General features: G+C 43.6%; 1 protein-coding gene across 1 annotated transcript in view; it reads left to right on the top strand.

Annotated features, from left to right (window-relative positions):
* Positions 1 to 15,660, top strand: part of Cracr2a (calcium release activated channel regulator 2A) — an 88,352-nt gene that overhangs the window by 36,701 nt on the left and 35,991 nt on the right. Inside the window, exons 6-8 of the mRNA XM_076855286.1 lie at positions 7,944 to 8,034; positions 10,574 to 10,669; positions 12,517 to 12,704. Coding sequence (XP_076711401.1) covers positions 7,944 to 8,034; positions 10,574 to 10,669; positions 12,517 to 12,704 — 375 coding nt within the window. The remainder of the gene's footprint in view (positions 1 to 7,943; positions 8,035 to 10,573; positions 10,670 to 12,516; positions 12,705 to 15,660) is intronic.

Raw genomic sequence — 15,660 nt, 5'->3', positions numbered from 1 at the left:
AAGGTACACCCCGGGATGCTCATCCAATCTGTCATTTTAGTCCTGTTTATAGGATAAAGATAAAGAGTTCTTGATGAGGACTCTCAATGAGGTGATGACTTAATCCAACACATGCATTTTATGGGCATATTATTATCCAAGGCAGAAGTACACTGTGAACAAGGCCCTGTGAACAAATTGAAGGGTGAGGCCTGTTTGTGCTCTGTGCACACCACGGGCATGATTTGTAAACCTGACTAATGAAAAATGGTTTGCTTTATAGCATGGGAGAAAGCCGCAAAGTTAGTTTATATTAGACAGCAGAATCTAATTAGGAAGAAACCATCCATCTTGAAAATCCAATTGGCAACTTCACAGCCTTTGCAGAATTTTCTACAAACTCTGTGGTTTCCTTTCATTCATCTGTAGTGTGTGTGTGTGTGTGTGTGTGTGTGTGTGTGTGTGTGTGTGTGTGTGATAGAGAGAGAGGGACAGAGAAAAATAGATAAGCGATACAGAGTCATAGATTGTTTCCAGAGGAACGCAAAAATCCTAAAAACAGGATTTCTTTGTTCATTGTCCATAGACTGAAGCTTCCTGAAGAAGGCAGCAGGGGGCAGTGGTGAGGCCAAGTCCCTACTTGCCATTCTCATCCCAAAGCTGGCTGAGGCAGATCTGCTTCCACTTTCTCCTTGAGAGTTCCACAGCCCAGGGTCCTCACTCTGTTCTGTGGCTGGCATGATCTTGCCCCTCTTCATTCCAGGCAGTGCAGTTGGTCAGCCAAATGCCTTGCTCTGTTCAGGCTCATTCTCCAACTGACAGGTTCCAGATGGAATTTGGGACACTGACAATCCTAAATGCAAATGTATGGAGTTGTCAGTTTTATACCTTTGGATGCTTAGGAAAACACTGGGATACTATGGATGGAATTGTGGAACATGGAATCATGGGACCTGGAGTCAAGACCTGGGTGTTCTCCCTGCTCTGGCCCTTGATGATTTGATCACTTCACTGTTTGACCCTCCTTCACATGGAAAAACAAAACAAAACAAACAAACAAACAACAACAACAACAACAACAAAAAACGCTGGGGAGGGTGTTGGAGATATATGAGCTTTAGAAGCTCACCATCTATGATGGAGAGGAATGGATCCCCCTGCCTTTGCATTTGTCTTTTGCCAATCTTTACAAACCAGAAACCACACTGATCAAACAACTGCCCATCCCCAAAGAGACACATGACATTAGAATTACAGCCATCCAAGGCCAGAGGCCACATCTGAAACTCTGCCTTGGATTCAAGCTCCTGAAATGTGTAGAGAAAGCCACCTCTTCCTTCTGAGATCAAGGTTACCCCATTTATTTAGGAAAGAAAGAATTAATTTTTTTCTTGGAATGATATACAGCGGGTGGCCCTTCTATTCTATAGGGTTCTCAGACCTGGGAAGGCCTCAACTGCATGGCTCTTGTATTAGCTTGCTTTGAAATTACCTAGAACCCAGGAGAGGACTGGATAACTTCCTGAGACCTTCTGAACTCCCAACAGATTTTATTCATAAATGAAGGCAAAGGAGAAAAGAAACAGGAACAAAATATTTTGACCAACTAGTATTCTGTAGCAGGAAGGCCTTGGCCCATTGCAGGAGCTGGAGCCCTGGTGGTGTTGAGTACTAATAATCCTCAGTGTGCAAAACACTTTGTGAAAGTTAATTAATTTTCACAGTTCCTGTGGGAGGCTGGCAAGGTAAGCTATTGCTAACTGCATCTCACCTTCCAGTTCTTTGCAAATGATCTTTAAAGGCCTCTCAGAATCTAAGCCTTTTATTTATATTATGGAATCATGATTTCTCCATCCCTATTTCCTTCTCACGCATTCCCTCCTCAGCTCCCCAGTAACTCCCCCTGCCCCCCCATACTCATGGACAGCCTATAGAGATGAACATTTACAAGAGCTTGACATTCCCAGATGACATTTTATCCTCTGAATTGGACCCAGGATTCTGCCCTAGTTTCAGACCTGTCACTCCTTGTGACATCGTCAGTATAAAACTGTTATTCCTTTCTCTCATCTGTTGAAAATCTCTTTTTTCTGGACTCAGCATTTCTTAACTTTTCCCCTAAGAACCCCACCATCCTCCCTACCATCAGAGCAGGGGGATCTCTCCACTTCCTTCCAGCCAGGTTCTGAGGTCACAGGACTACTGTCAGCCAGAACCCAGGCAAGCACCTGTCTTGATGGTGTGTGACTTCTGCCCATCCCTTCCTTCCCTGTTGCACTGGACTTGGTGTTCCAAGATGCTAGATGCCTGGTGTGAAGGCACCATGACTTAAGTCTGCACTGTCTTATTGAGTGATACTTTAAGGAGGAGTTAATCAATACTTTAGGTGGTGATGTATCAATCTCTTCTTTCCATTTTCAGTCTCCTTGACCTTGGGTTTTCCACCCCTGTGTCTTCTGTCTGCTGATGCCACATCACTCCTGCACACATTTCTTCATGTCATGTGTGCCAAGCTAATGCAGGATTCTCTCCAGTTTATATTTTCTCCTTGGGTTGACATCTAAAGGAGTAATAGAGATTTCCAAATGGGGTCAAGAGGCCTTTGAGAATCAGAGAACTTATTTAATTAGAATTTGTTAAGTGCATTTTATTACCTATTGGGCTGGACACTTCCATATTCATTATCTTCCTTAATTTTCACAAATTCTTTCTAAAGCAGATATTATCATCTGAATTTTTAGATATATAGAACCTTGGTTTACTGAGATAATGCATCTTGTCCAAGATCAGAAGACTTTTAAATGTCAGAACCAGGATATGAACCCAGGTCTTCTAATTCTGGGTCTAATGAACTCTGAAGCAACTGTGTCAGCAAGGGGTTCTGATCTAAACTGCTATGGAAGGTGCTATAGGAACTATTCCGCCATCGTGGGAGAGAAAAAACAAAGGAGGACAGAAATTAGTGCCTATGACTATTGCTAACTCTGGCTGGCTACTTCTCTGCACACTTGACTTTCTCTCTTACTGAGAATACATGTTTCTTTCACTCCCTTTTCTTAATACCTCTTCTGTGTCTCCCCCTCCTCATATAATTCAAAATGACTGGGGTCAGATACCAAAGATTGGGATAATTAGACACTGGTGGGTCAGGAGTTGGAGGGAGTATTTGGTGAGAATGGCTAATAGAAGACAGTTTGAGAGTTATGCCAGGCATTATTAATTGATAGCACAGATAGCTGTCCTACAGTTTGTTGTCCTTGTATTATTCAATATTTTCACCAAAGTATGGATAAGGGAAAATAAGGGAGAATGTTTTATAGTAATAAAAAAAATCCCATCCAAATAGAAAATGCAACATATATAAATCTTTATGCACCAAATGACATAGAAGCAACATGCATAGGCAGAAACTTTTAGAAAAACAAAGAAAATCTGATGAAAACAAGATTTTGGAAGACTTTAACAAACATCTCAGATTTGACACATTAGCCAGGCAAAACACTCAGGATATAAAGAATTTAAAACCATCAAAACAGTAAGCTTAAGAAATGAATATAGAATTGCATGCCTTACAAATAGAATTTGTATTTTTCTGACAGAATTTATTAAAAAATTGATTATGTTTTTAGCTACAGAAGAAAAGTCAATAGATTTCAAAGTGTAAATACCTTACCAGAATATTCTCTATGAAACTAAAAACCAATAGTTTGTACATTTTAAAAAACACTCTCCTAAATAATTCTTGGGTAAATTAAATGATAAAAACCATACATTACTTAGTGTACATTCTGAGTGTAAGCCAAATTTGCAATATCAAAACTGGGAAGGCCATTGAGCATAGTGGATGGCCAGTTGGGATCCACTTATATAATGACAAGCTGTAAAAATGGACAGACACTAGTGAACATGAAATCTAACAGAAATGCATTTGAGACCATCCTCCATGTCCAGAAAGCTAACAGCAGGAGCACACGTGGAGGAGATATGATGCAGCATCACCATCTGTAAAACAAAAACAGTCACATGGGTGTAAGATTTAGAGGTTTTAGTTGACAAATTGGTTAAGCATTCATCAGCTTTGACATGCTACCAAGAAAAGTCAATTTGATTTTAATCTGCATGGGTAGATATGTGCCATCTAGAACAAGAGAGACAATTGCCAGCTCTAATCAGACTCATGCACTGGGCATTCAGTGTGGGTTCCATGGCTCAGCGAAGATGATTAGAGCCCATTCAGAGAAGAGTGAAGGCAATGATGTAGAGACTTAAAAAAAAAAAAAAAAATCTGAGACACAGTTGGAGGAAGTAGTAAGTTTGGCCTGAACCCAAGGCAGCTCCTTGAAGTCTTGATGCTGTTCTCAAACATATGAAGCACTGTTATGCAGAAGAGGGGTAAGGTCATGAGAAGGCAGATTTCTATGATCTAGAATATTCCAAAGACAAAAGGAGTGCATGAAGAGATAGAAAGTTCCCTATTGCTGGAGGTGTTCTTACCAAGTTGGGTAAATGCTTGATTGTGGCAAGGATTTTAACACTGGAAAAGAGAGGTGGTTGGACCTTGCAAAACTCCCAACCCTGAAATTATTCAATTCCCCTAGAATATGGTATTCCCTCAATATGGCCCCTGAACTTCTGAGTCTGGTACCCCAAATTGCTAATTAAGCAGAGTCCAACATTAACATTTTTCACACATGAAGGTTTGAGAGTATATGACTGATAGAGATAGTCTGAACCCAAGTGAAACCTGAAGAATTTGGGAATACTGAAAATTAAACATCTGGTAATCAAATGAAGACACTCAACCTCAACGGGAGTTCAAACAAGGGTTTGGCGAGGGTCAGAAGGATGGGAGCAATCCTCCTGGAGAAGACTACAAAGTCTGTGCTGGTATGCATTAGGCAACATGAGTGGTTTTAGAAATTGTGGGACAAAGATTATCTATGATATATATAAATAAACAAACATGATGGTTCTCTCTCCTTTGATGCAGGATGTGGCGTACCTGATTGGAACACTGCATGCCAGGTGTGCAGATCCTTTCAGAGTGTCTCTAACCACTGCTGCTTTCACAGCCCCTGCGGAGCTCCCTGCTGACACAGGCTTGTGCTCTGCAGTTCCAGCTCACACGGAACCTGCGTCTCCAATGCATTGCTTGACAAAAGCTTTTATTGACCGAGCTTTTTCTTCATTTTCTGATTGCCCCTGAGCCTTTCCAAACTCAGCAACCCTGTTATCCTTGAAACTAAGACCTTCTTCCTCTCAGAGAGCACTGTTCCCTTGCCCTCCTCAGCTCATGATAATAATCACAAGAATAAATAACCCTGTAAGTTTATTTAGGATGTGGTGTTTCTGACCACTGCACATCCACTTTACTGTTTGTCCTAACAATGTCAGGAGGAATGCAGGGCAGGTGCTACCTTCGATAGCAAGAGGTCAGAGCACTAGCCCAAGGTCACATGGAGGAAATGAGCCAGTTCTAAAATCAGAGATTAGGATCCAGGACTTGTGACTGACCCCTGAGTTGGCTCAGTGACGCAATTGGTGGGAGTAGCACCTTCATGTTCCATGTTCCTGGGACTGACATGTTCTAACTCAGGCTTGTCATGATGTCATTTAAGCCTGCAGAGTTTCCCAGGAGACTGGTATTTCCAAAGGCTTGGTTCCACGTTTGAGTCTGGCTGAGCCCAGGATCACCAATGCCCACATAGAATCTCAGGGTTCCTTGGCTGTAGAGAGGCTTTGTGAGCAAGGGCTGGCAGTAGACACCATTTAGAGACTCTATCTGCTTTCCCTCCATTTGTCTATAATGGTTTGTAAAATAATTTAATTCATGACAAGCAAACTGGCATGTGAACATGAAAATCAGAGAGTGTCAATTTAATCAAGTGAACCTTCAAGCAAAATTAATAGAAGACTTTTAATGATATCATAGAATTAATGTCCTGCATGGTTATTAGGCATAAATGGTAAACAGTTTACATGAATGTCTGTAATTAGCATTGCTTTAGCAGAGCCAAATCAATTTTTAAGTTGCTCTCATCTCACCTTATTAGTTCTCCAATATTTATGTAGTTGAAATCACTAGCTAAAATTTTCCTTAATACCCTTTGCTACCTAGCATCTGAATTTCTTCAAACATGGAAGAGAGTTCCAGGGACCAAAAGAAAACCATCTTGCTTTTCAAAAGTTTCTTCAAACTGTATCTGTTTCTGACTCTAAAATGTTTCTATTCAATAGATGGGCTTTTTCTTCTTAGTTTCCCTCCAGGATTTCCTTTTTAATTGTCATGGGTTAGCTGAAGCAAATGTAACAATCTTGAACACCTGTCATTTACCAAGAAGAGGTGTCTTACTCTTAGCCAAAAGATACTTGTTACATCAGGGATAACAAACACATTCATAAAGACAGGGTCTCAGTTCATGGAGGTCTTGGAGGACGTCCATCTTTGCCGAGCATACCCAAAGGCCATTGAGGTACAATTTCTGAATGTCAAGTCTCTAGTTTTGAGGGTACAGCCAAGAATGGCTACTCAGAGGTTGGTGCTCTGTTTTGAATGACCTTGACTATGGAGACTCACACCAAGATTTCTGAAGAGCTGGAAGAATGCCAGTCAAAATGGCACCATGTTCATTTCTGAGTCTGTGCATATGGTGCAAATGTACCCTCTACTGGCAGTAAGAGAAGAGGGGACAGAATTGGTCTGTGATAAAGCCTAGGACACAGGGAAGGTCTAGCTCTGGATTAAAGTCCCAAGTGGACAGCCATCATTTTTTGTTCAGAAATCTTCCCAGTACTTCTTAGAACTGGGAACTAGGGCCATTTTCTCAATTATTGAAATCTCTTGGATTGGGGCAGAGTGGACTTGCCATCATTAGCATTTATAATGGCAGATGACAAACTTTGGGATGTGTCTGTGCATGTGTGTTACACATTCAAAATCGGCCTTAAGAGCTATGACGTCAGCCTGTTCATGGAACCAGGAGTTCTCTTGATAGGAGGGGAGAGGTCAGGGAGTAGAGGCCCGAGAGAGGTGTATTCACTTCCTGGTCAGAGAAAAGGTATAAAATGTAAGAACTTGGATTTTTTGATGCTTCTTATGATAACTTCTAGTTTCAGGCCAAATGGTGATATTGGGTCCTTCCTGTTTTAATTTGTAAGAGCATTAGAAGGACAGTCTATTGTTAGGAAAGAAAGGGGAACCAAAAAAAAAAAAAAATCATCCCTGAGGAAGACCTGCAAACCTCATCCCCACAGCTTTGTCTTTTTCTGTAGAAGCAGAGTTCCCAGGTGCTCACTTTCTGTCCTGGGGGCTCTTCAGAGCAGGGAGAGGATGACAAGAGTGAAAGTAGGCACAAGGACATGGCGTTATCATCACCAGCCTTTAATCCATTATCATACAAGAATTATGGTTCTCACAAACTTACACACACAATTTCAGGGAGAGTCTTCTGACAGAGCAGTGTCAGATAGTGCTGATGTAGACAGGTAGAGAAAGCATTCCAAACTGGAAATGAGATAACCACGACACTGAACAGGAGAGAAGCCCACACTATGTAACTTCATACTATCCCCAAGTACAGGGATCAGCAGAAGGAGCAATGGTGAGTTTGGCAAAGGCTGGAGCCTTGAAATAAAGCAGAATATGGGAAGATGGGTCCAAGGAAGCTTCACTGAGAAGCATCTGGATCAGCTGGGAGTGGTGTCTGGGAGATGCAAGGAGGAGAGGTCCCATGACATCTACCAGCAGTCAGACTAAGTCCAGCTGGGCCTTGGTGGTCTGCATACCTATTAGGTCAGCTGATCCCAAGGGACTGATCCTGCAGCCATGGCTGACCTGATCTGTCAGTCACCCCCACCACCCACAGCTCCAGAAGGAGCTAGTGTCTGAGCTCTTGGAATTATCACTGTGGGATAGGGGATCTCAGAGCAGACTCCATCATACTCTCCTTTTGCCACCTCTGTAGGAAAATCGCTGCTTATGATGAAGAGATTCAGCATCTCTATGAGGAGATGGAACAACAAATCAAAAGCGAGAGGGAGCAGTTTCTCCTGAAAGTGAGTGTCCACTCCCTGGGCTTAGCCAAGTTGACATATTCACCACCCCTGAATGTAAGATTGCAATACTCCTATTGGTAATGCTACTTTCTCCATTTTATTTTTCCCCAAGGCATTTGTCACCTTTGAACATGACATATAATGTAGTTGTTTATTTTTATTGACTGTTGTCTATCTCCCTCAAACTGTAAACTCCACAAAGCAGGAATCTTTTATCTTTTACTTACTAATGTCTCCTCATTTCTTAGGTGATGCTTAGAACATAGTAGGTACTCAACAGATATTTGTTGAGTCAATGAATGAATGGGCTGGTGGATGGATGGATGGATGGATGGATGGATGGATGTATGGATGGATGGATGAAGGGATGGATGACAAGGCATACTTTACCAGCTGAAGTAACCTGGAGATTGGGTTTGACATTGGCTGGCCTATGACTCACTCAAATACACCAGTCCATTTTACTCCATGCCCCAACAGGACAACCTTTGGAAATTAGGCTGCTCATTCTTTTCCCATAGACACCTAGAAAAGGTAATAGTCAAGGAAAAAACCTCAGATACCATGGGAGAAAATGTGAAGCTCACATCCCTTGTTCCTAGTCTGACACATACTTGGATCTTACCAAGTCCTGCTGTTTATCTTGGGAGGTCAGGACTGGTGAAGCTTTCCCTTACCAAGCTCAGCAAGGTCTTTTTGGAATATGTTCATAAAAAAAAAAAAAAAAGAAAGAAAAGCTGAGGGCTGGGGATGCAGCTCAGTGCTAGAGTGCTTACCTAGCACGCACAAGGCCCTGGGTTTGATCCACCGCACTGAAAAAGAAAAGAAAAAGAAAAGCTGTGGAATAACAGCCTTCACTGCTTCTCAGCACTGAGCCTGGGCTGTTGTCCCAACCCCTTCCCTTGGACCAATTTCTAATTTTATGCTGCTTCAAATTATCCACACCATTACTCCACTTATTATCACAGATGTCATTCAAACTGAGAGAAATTGGAATGCTTCTCAGAAAAATCCAGCCATGTTCTCCAACCATAGCCCCTGGAGGCTTGTCAATGTGTTTGGACCACCCTGATTTTCTTTTAGAGCTTGGAAACCTCTGGCTGTCCCCAGTTGTTGAATGTGTATAAGCACTGCTCACACCCTTCCATCAGCAAATCTAAAATAGTCTCTGCAACAGCAATTTCCCCTGGCCCCTGTGATAGAAGAGCCAACTCTTCATCCCAAATGACATGATATATAGAGGGGACAAGCTCTGCAGGCATTTTGCCCCCTCTACCTGGTCCATGCCTACAGGCTGAACGCGTGTTTCAGACGCTAATGGTGGGCCTTGGCGAGGAGGTTGGGAGTGGACAGAGGTCAGAGGAAAAATTCAGGAACAAATTAGGACCATTTAGGATCTGGCTATGATGCCATGCCCCTTAGCTGTCCCCTTCTCTCTTCTTGAATCCGAATACCCAGAAACCTCAATTCCCATGAACATGGGAACTCTTACGATGTCTTGGGTAGTGCTATTAAGCATTTAGATACATGAACTTCTGCCGGGCCATAGAGTGAGGATAGTGGTATCACAGTTTATGACATTGTGGACAACCCTCTAACCAGGTTTGGATCCTGGCTCTAAACTTTCCAGTGGGTTTAGTCAGAATGAAAGTTAGTTTTTGATCACTTGTACCTCCAACTCCAGACTGAGAGTAGCATGAGCATTTTTGTTTTTACTCCGTGAGCAGAGAAACTATGATCCAGAAGAATGATACAATTTAATCGGGAGATTCAAGGGCTAAAGCCAAGTCTCCTGAGGTCCCACTCAGGGCCCTTCCACTAGACCTGGCTCTGTTGAGAGTGTCAGGCATCCCCACACACTTTCCTCTCTATCCCATAGCCAACTCCCTTTACACCTGAATCATTAGGGCCTCAGCATCTCTGAGTGGGGAAGTCCAATCTAAGGCTGGAGGGGAGGGGGTTGCTGAGCTCAGAGGGAGAGATATCACAAGCAGCAGGGCCTGGGAGACTCACTCACAATGGAAAATAGTGAGAACTCAGACTCTCAAGAAGAAGTGTTTGGAGAGTGAGGATAAGGTAAAGTGACCCAATGGCAGTGCCCCATGTGGAAAAGAATCTCCAAATTGGAAGGGATTTTTGAGACCATCTACCTCCCCCTTCTACCCACAATTTACAGATGAGGAAAGAGAGACCCAAGATTCCAGTGAGGCCCCTATTCTTCCTGTCCAGTATTCCACCACTAATTGTCACTGGGTCAATTTGGGGGGGTAGAGGAAAAGTGGTGGTGCATGGGTGTGGGACATGATCACACCTGGTGACACTTCACATAGTGCCTCACTGAGCTCTTGTGCTTTCTCTGTCTCATGAGTCCTTACCTATAGGGCAGGCAGGTCACCAAAGCCCTGGAATGTGGTGGAAGGGCCTCAAAGTACAAAGGGGCAGGTGGCCTGTACTGCTGAAGAGTAGTTTCAAGTAGAAGGACAGTTTACAACCCAGGTGCACTGTGTGCCCCGTGCATCCCCTCTATTCTATTTGGCAGGACACGGAGAGGTTCCAGGCCCGAAGTCAGGAGCTGGAAAAGAAGCTAATTGCTAAGGAGCAGGAGCTGGAGAGACTCAACCAGAAACAGAAAAGGGTATGTTTTGCCAGTGTCCTCAGAGTATCAGGATCTTTCTTCCACCCTTGTCTCTGGCTCTAGCTCGCTTTCCCTGCCATTCACTTATGAACTTTTAAATTTAAACCAAGAAGAACATATGAATGTACAAGGTAGCATTTAAAGTCCCAGGGAAAGCCTTGCTGATCCCAGGTAAAGCCTTTACTTCTCCAATGCCAGGTGTTTAATTTGAAAATATCACTAAGAATTCCAAGAGGAAACTACAGACATTTTCATGTAGTCATGCCCAGGGGCCACGAGAATGCCAAAACTTGAACTTATTTGGAAAAGGGCTTCATACAATTTGCTCCCCTCCAGGATGCCTATGGACATCTCTGGCTTGAAAAGGCTCTTCAAAGTTTGGTGTGTCCCTTCCCTGCCTGCCCACACACCTGGGCAAAGTTCTTTAGGCTTCATAGCCCCCATCACCCTGCAGGATAGATGCAGGCACAGACACTCCTCTCTGACTGCCTGACCCTCCAGGAGGCAGACTAGATGGTGTGCTATTCAGGACAGTGTCATTGTGGCTGGGGACACCTGGCTCACAGCCCCAGGAAGACTGATTGCCTAGGAGAGCCTCAGGCTCAGTGGCCTGCTTTCCAAAGTAAGGGCTTATGGGGGAGAGAGGCTAGGATGCCTCTGGCCTCCTGTTCATTTTGCCTGGTTCTGGAAGGAATCCAGCCCTGGAAAGACCCAGACACTTTGCTTCTCTGCAAATAGAGAGAGCTATTTTTAGCAACACATTAAAATAAGCTTAAAGCCACCCCTGCTAAGGCTGGGGACTGTGGCTGCTGCCCAGCTTTGAACTTGGGTTTCGTTCTTTCTGCAGCCAGATGATGTTCACTCCAGGAACTGCTAGTCCCCTTGCCAGTCCCCGTCCACAGCAGCACCTTGCTTCTCCCACTCTTCTGCCTCCCCCACCACAACACATTACATCTTAGCAATTAGATTTATTCCTCAAATGAATGATTGCCACTCGATTTAATTACTGCATGCTTGCCTGATTACACAGGAGCCTCTTGAGTGTTGCACAAAATTCCTTGTTGTTGCTTCCTCCTCCCTTTACTGGCCACATTCATTAAACGGAATTTATTGATATATTCGCCTTGGTTGGCCGATTCCTCTGGTGAGAGGGTTGGAAGTCCTGCAAAGCATCATTCCTAGCTGAGCGAAGCCAAAGTTATCAAAATACAGGGTTTTTATTTGCTTTAGGGACATGAGAAAATGTGGGGTCTTTGTGACCAGTTTTAGTTATTCCCTAAGAGTTTCCTGGATTTCTGGAAAGTTTTTTTTTTTTTTTTTTTTTTTTTTTTTTGGACAGAGCTTAAAGGAACTGAACTTATTTAGCTGAGAGATAACAATGGGATAAACAGATTTACTCTCAGCCTTCATAATTGGGAAGGATGGTTTTATGGAGAGCGCTACTTAACTGTGTCAAGACCAAGGAAAAGAAATTAGCTTAGAGGACAAAGGGATTTAGGTTAGATCTCAAGACTATTCTGACTTCGGGATGAGAGACACAGATGGATTACGGAATTTCCTTTGCTAGTGATCCTTTTGGATGGAGCAGTCCACGCCCCTCGCTGGCATGTTTAGTGGTCCTATGAAAACAGGGGAGAGAAGAGATGTGCTCCAAAAGCTCCTTTCTCAGTGCAGGAGTGCCTGTGTGTCAGTGAACAGCAGAAAATGCTGATTTAGGTTGGGGACCAAGGAGTGGGGGTAGTGATGGTCCCTGTCTGCCCACCCAGGAAAGCAAGGAGAGGCCTGGGCAGGTGGCTTGCTGATGATGGTGGCTTGTCACTGCCCTCTGCTTCCACGTTCCTTTCCAGCTGGAAGGCCAGTGCACAGCCCTACATAACGACAAGCACGAGACCACGGCTGAGAATACCAAGCTAAAGCTTACGAACCAGGAGCTGGCGCGGGAGCTGGAGCGGACCGCCAGGGAGCTCCAGGATGCTCAGCAGCAGCTGGAAATCCTCCAGCAAGAGGCCTGTAAACTGCAGCAGGAGAAGGAGCTGTAAGTACCATTTTGTACCCTCCTGCTGTTCTCCCACCCCCTTGACTGCACGTTATCTCCCCTCTTAGAGACTCCATACCCTTGAGCTCTTTCTTCCCTGATTCTTCTCCTAACCCCCTTCTAGAATTCAGACTGTGAAGCAGTCTGTGCCATGCATTACCTGGGATCCACAAGAAACAGGTAGCCCTCATCTCAGTAAACTGATTATGTGGCTAGAAAGACATGCTATTCCACCCATAAATGTGCAGCATTCTATGCAGATGTTAAGGGAACTAATAGACTTCTGAAGTCAACAGGTAATTTGATAAGTGTGTGGCAAGTCTCTGAACCTGTCACTGTAGTTCTGCCCATTTTCTCCTAGCAGTGTTCTTCTGTGAGCCCAGTGGGCCCAGTGCAGGGAAGCCCACATCTCTCAGGTCTTGATTTGCCTGTGGACTCCTTTTGGTCTCTTTTGTTCAGTTGGCTAAGCAAAGGCATACCTGAGTGGGAACCAAGGGGTGGGTCTTATATTAAGTTAAAGGGATTGCTACAAAATCAGTTCTTTATCTTGTCTTAGGCATGTTAGGTGTTCCAAAAAAAATGTATTTTGAGACCAGGGCAGAGATATCTCACTTGTTTATTTGCCTGCTCATTTATCAACACATTCATTGACTTTTTCATTTGACACACATTTATTACAAACTGTTCCATGCTAGATATCACACAGAACCATTAAAATACTCATTTATATTAATAATTTGACATCATCTCATTTGATCTTATAGCATCCTGATGTGGCTGGTACTATTATAAATTCTGATTTACAGATGAGGAAACCAAGGATCAGAGGTTTTCAGTATCAGCCTCAGGATGCTGACTGTTAGACACACCCTGCTGACACCCCCAGAAAACAATGAGCCAGCCAGAAAATCCTTACACAGGAGTGGGACTAGCCATCATTCACTTACTTACGCCTGCATTCATTCTGCAAAAAGTCATTGTGTGTCTGGTCCTGAATAGTGCCAGTGAACACTGAAAGTCTTATTCCAGAGAAAAGTCCAGTGGTGTTTACTAGTGCCTAATGCTTTGCGTATGTTTATACCTCCTATTAAGTGAAAGCCTTCACTCTATTTGTCTGACCACTGCAAGATTCTGGTGCATAGGCCTAAATCAAATGTGCCTAAATCAATTTTGTTCAACTGTGGAATCCTATACCATTTGGATAAGGATGCAAGGAAGGAAATGTGTTTGAACTGGAAATTTTACCCTAGTAAGAGATCTCCAGTTTGAACAAATAGAACACTCCCAAGTAGTTGACTTAAAACAAAGCTAAGCCAGGTTGGTAATCCTATCACCTACGGAGGCTGAGGCAGGAGGATCTCAAGTTCAAGGACAGCCTCAGCCACTTAACAAGGTCCTAAGCAACTTAGGGAGACACTGTTTCAAAATAAAAAATAAAAAGGGCTGGGGATGCACCCCTGCGTTCAATCCCCAGTATAAAGAAAGTATAAACAAAACCACAGCCAAGTCCTTCCCTTCCAACTCTTGGATGGCCAGTTGAGGAGGGGACCATGTATTTCATTATAAACAAGCAAAAATCAGTTCCTCCTCATTGAGAGCAGGTCAACAAGGCATAGGCATTTAACTTTACAAACAGAATTAAGGATTCAGGCTCTTAAAATTCAATCAAGTTCTCAAAGCAACCAGCATCTGAGGGCACAACAAGCATTAGAATAGCAAATGGAAATCAACACCCAGAACTGAAGCGTTGCAGCTCAGCGGGAGATCCAGAGCCTCCTGAAGTCTTATCTTAATTAACCAAGCCAGGCACAATCCCTGGAGGTCCAGAATTGAAAAGAGGTAGGGGAAGAGGGTAAGAAGGAAGAGAGATATATGATCCCACAACCTTCACAACTCCTTTTTCAAGAAATATTCTTGTGCAGCTAAAAGCTTTGCTGGGCCCCAGAGAACAAGTCCCACCCAGGGAGCCCCAGGGAGAAGAGCAGGGAGAGCCCCAGCTTGTTCTCTGTAGAATGGAATTGCAGACCAGCACCACTGACAGGACCTCAGCGCTCGAACCCACCACCTTCGCTTTATGCAGGAAGAAGTTGAGGCTCAGAGAGGGTAGTGGCCACCCGGATTCCACCCAAAGCTAGCTACTGCCAGAAACCAAGGACAGAGCCTAGTTCTTCTGATGTTCCTGCGTCCCCCTAACAAAGTCTTGCTTCCTGATGCTGCTCCAGAGCAGCTGGGAGGGAAGAGGGTGGGGTTCAAGGTAAAAGTCTTAGACACTTATCAGCAAGAATTCTGTACAAGCAAAATTAATTTTCCTGTTCTCCGAAGATGCTCAAGGTAGGAGAACTAGATTTTAAAATGAGATTCAGGAAAGAACTCTCAAGCTGGGAGATAATATAAAGATGAAGGTCAGCTGATAAGCACTTCTCTGTTTATTTTTTAATTAACTTTTATCTTGAGTGGGTAGTTTATGACAAGCTCAAAAGCATAAACACCCAAAGAGGTGTACGCTGCCCATCCCCAGGACCAGGGTCTCCTGTCACCCAGATGCTACCAGACATGGTGGGTCCTCTAGTGGGTCCTTCCAGAGTATGCTCCATTTGTGTAAACATGTGCATGTATACACACACACACACACACACACACACACACACACACTCACACATGTGTGTGTGTTTTTCTTTAGGAGATGGTAGCATACCAGGCATTCTGTGCTGCTTAATCTTGCATTTCTCACTTGACAATATATTTTGTAAAGTGTTCCATATTTCTTCTCTTTCCTAAAAACCAAGCCAACAGCAGTTCCCTAAAGGGACCCATAAACCTCCTGCCAATGACTACAACAAAAAACAGCAGGTTCTTTCTCTTTCAGTTTGCATATTATCAAGGACTAGAATTTGTGAACCTCTAGCTTAGAGGTTAAAAATCAGCAAGCCAAATATCCACATGTGATTTTTTTCCC

The sequence above is a fragment of the Callospermophilus lateralis genome, chromosome 4, assembly GCF_048772815.1.
Source record: "Callospermophilus lateralis isolate mCalLat2 chromosome 4, mCalLat2.hap1, whole genome shotgun sequence".
Taxonomy (NCBI): Eukaryota; Metazoa; Chordata; class Mammalia; order Rodentia; family Sciuridae; genus Callospermophilus; species Callospermophilus lateralis.
The sequence above is the reverse complement of the archived record's forward strand: the minus strand, read 5'-3'. Positions and strand labels throughout refer to the sequence as shown.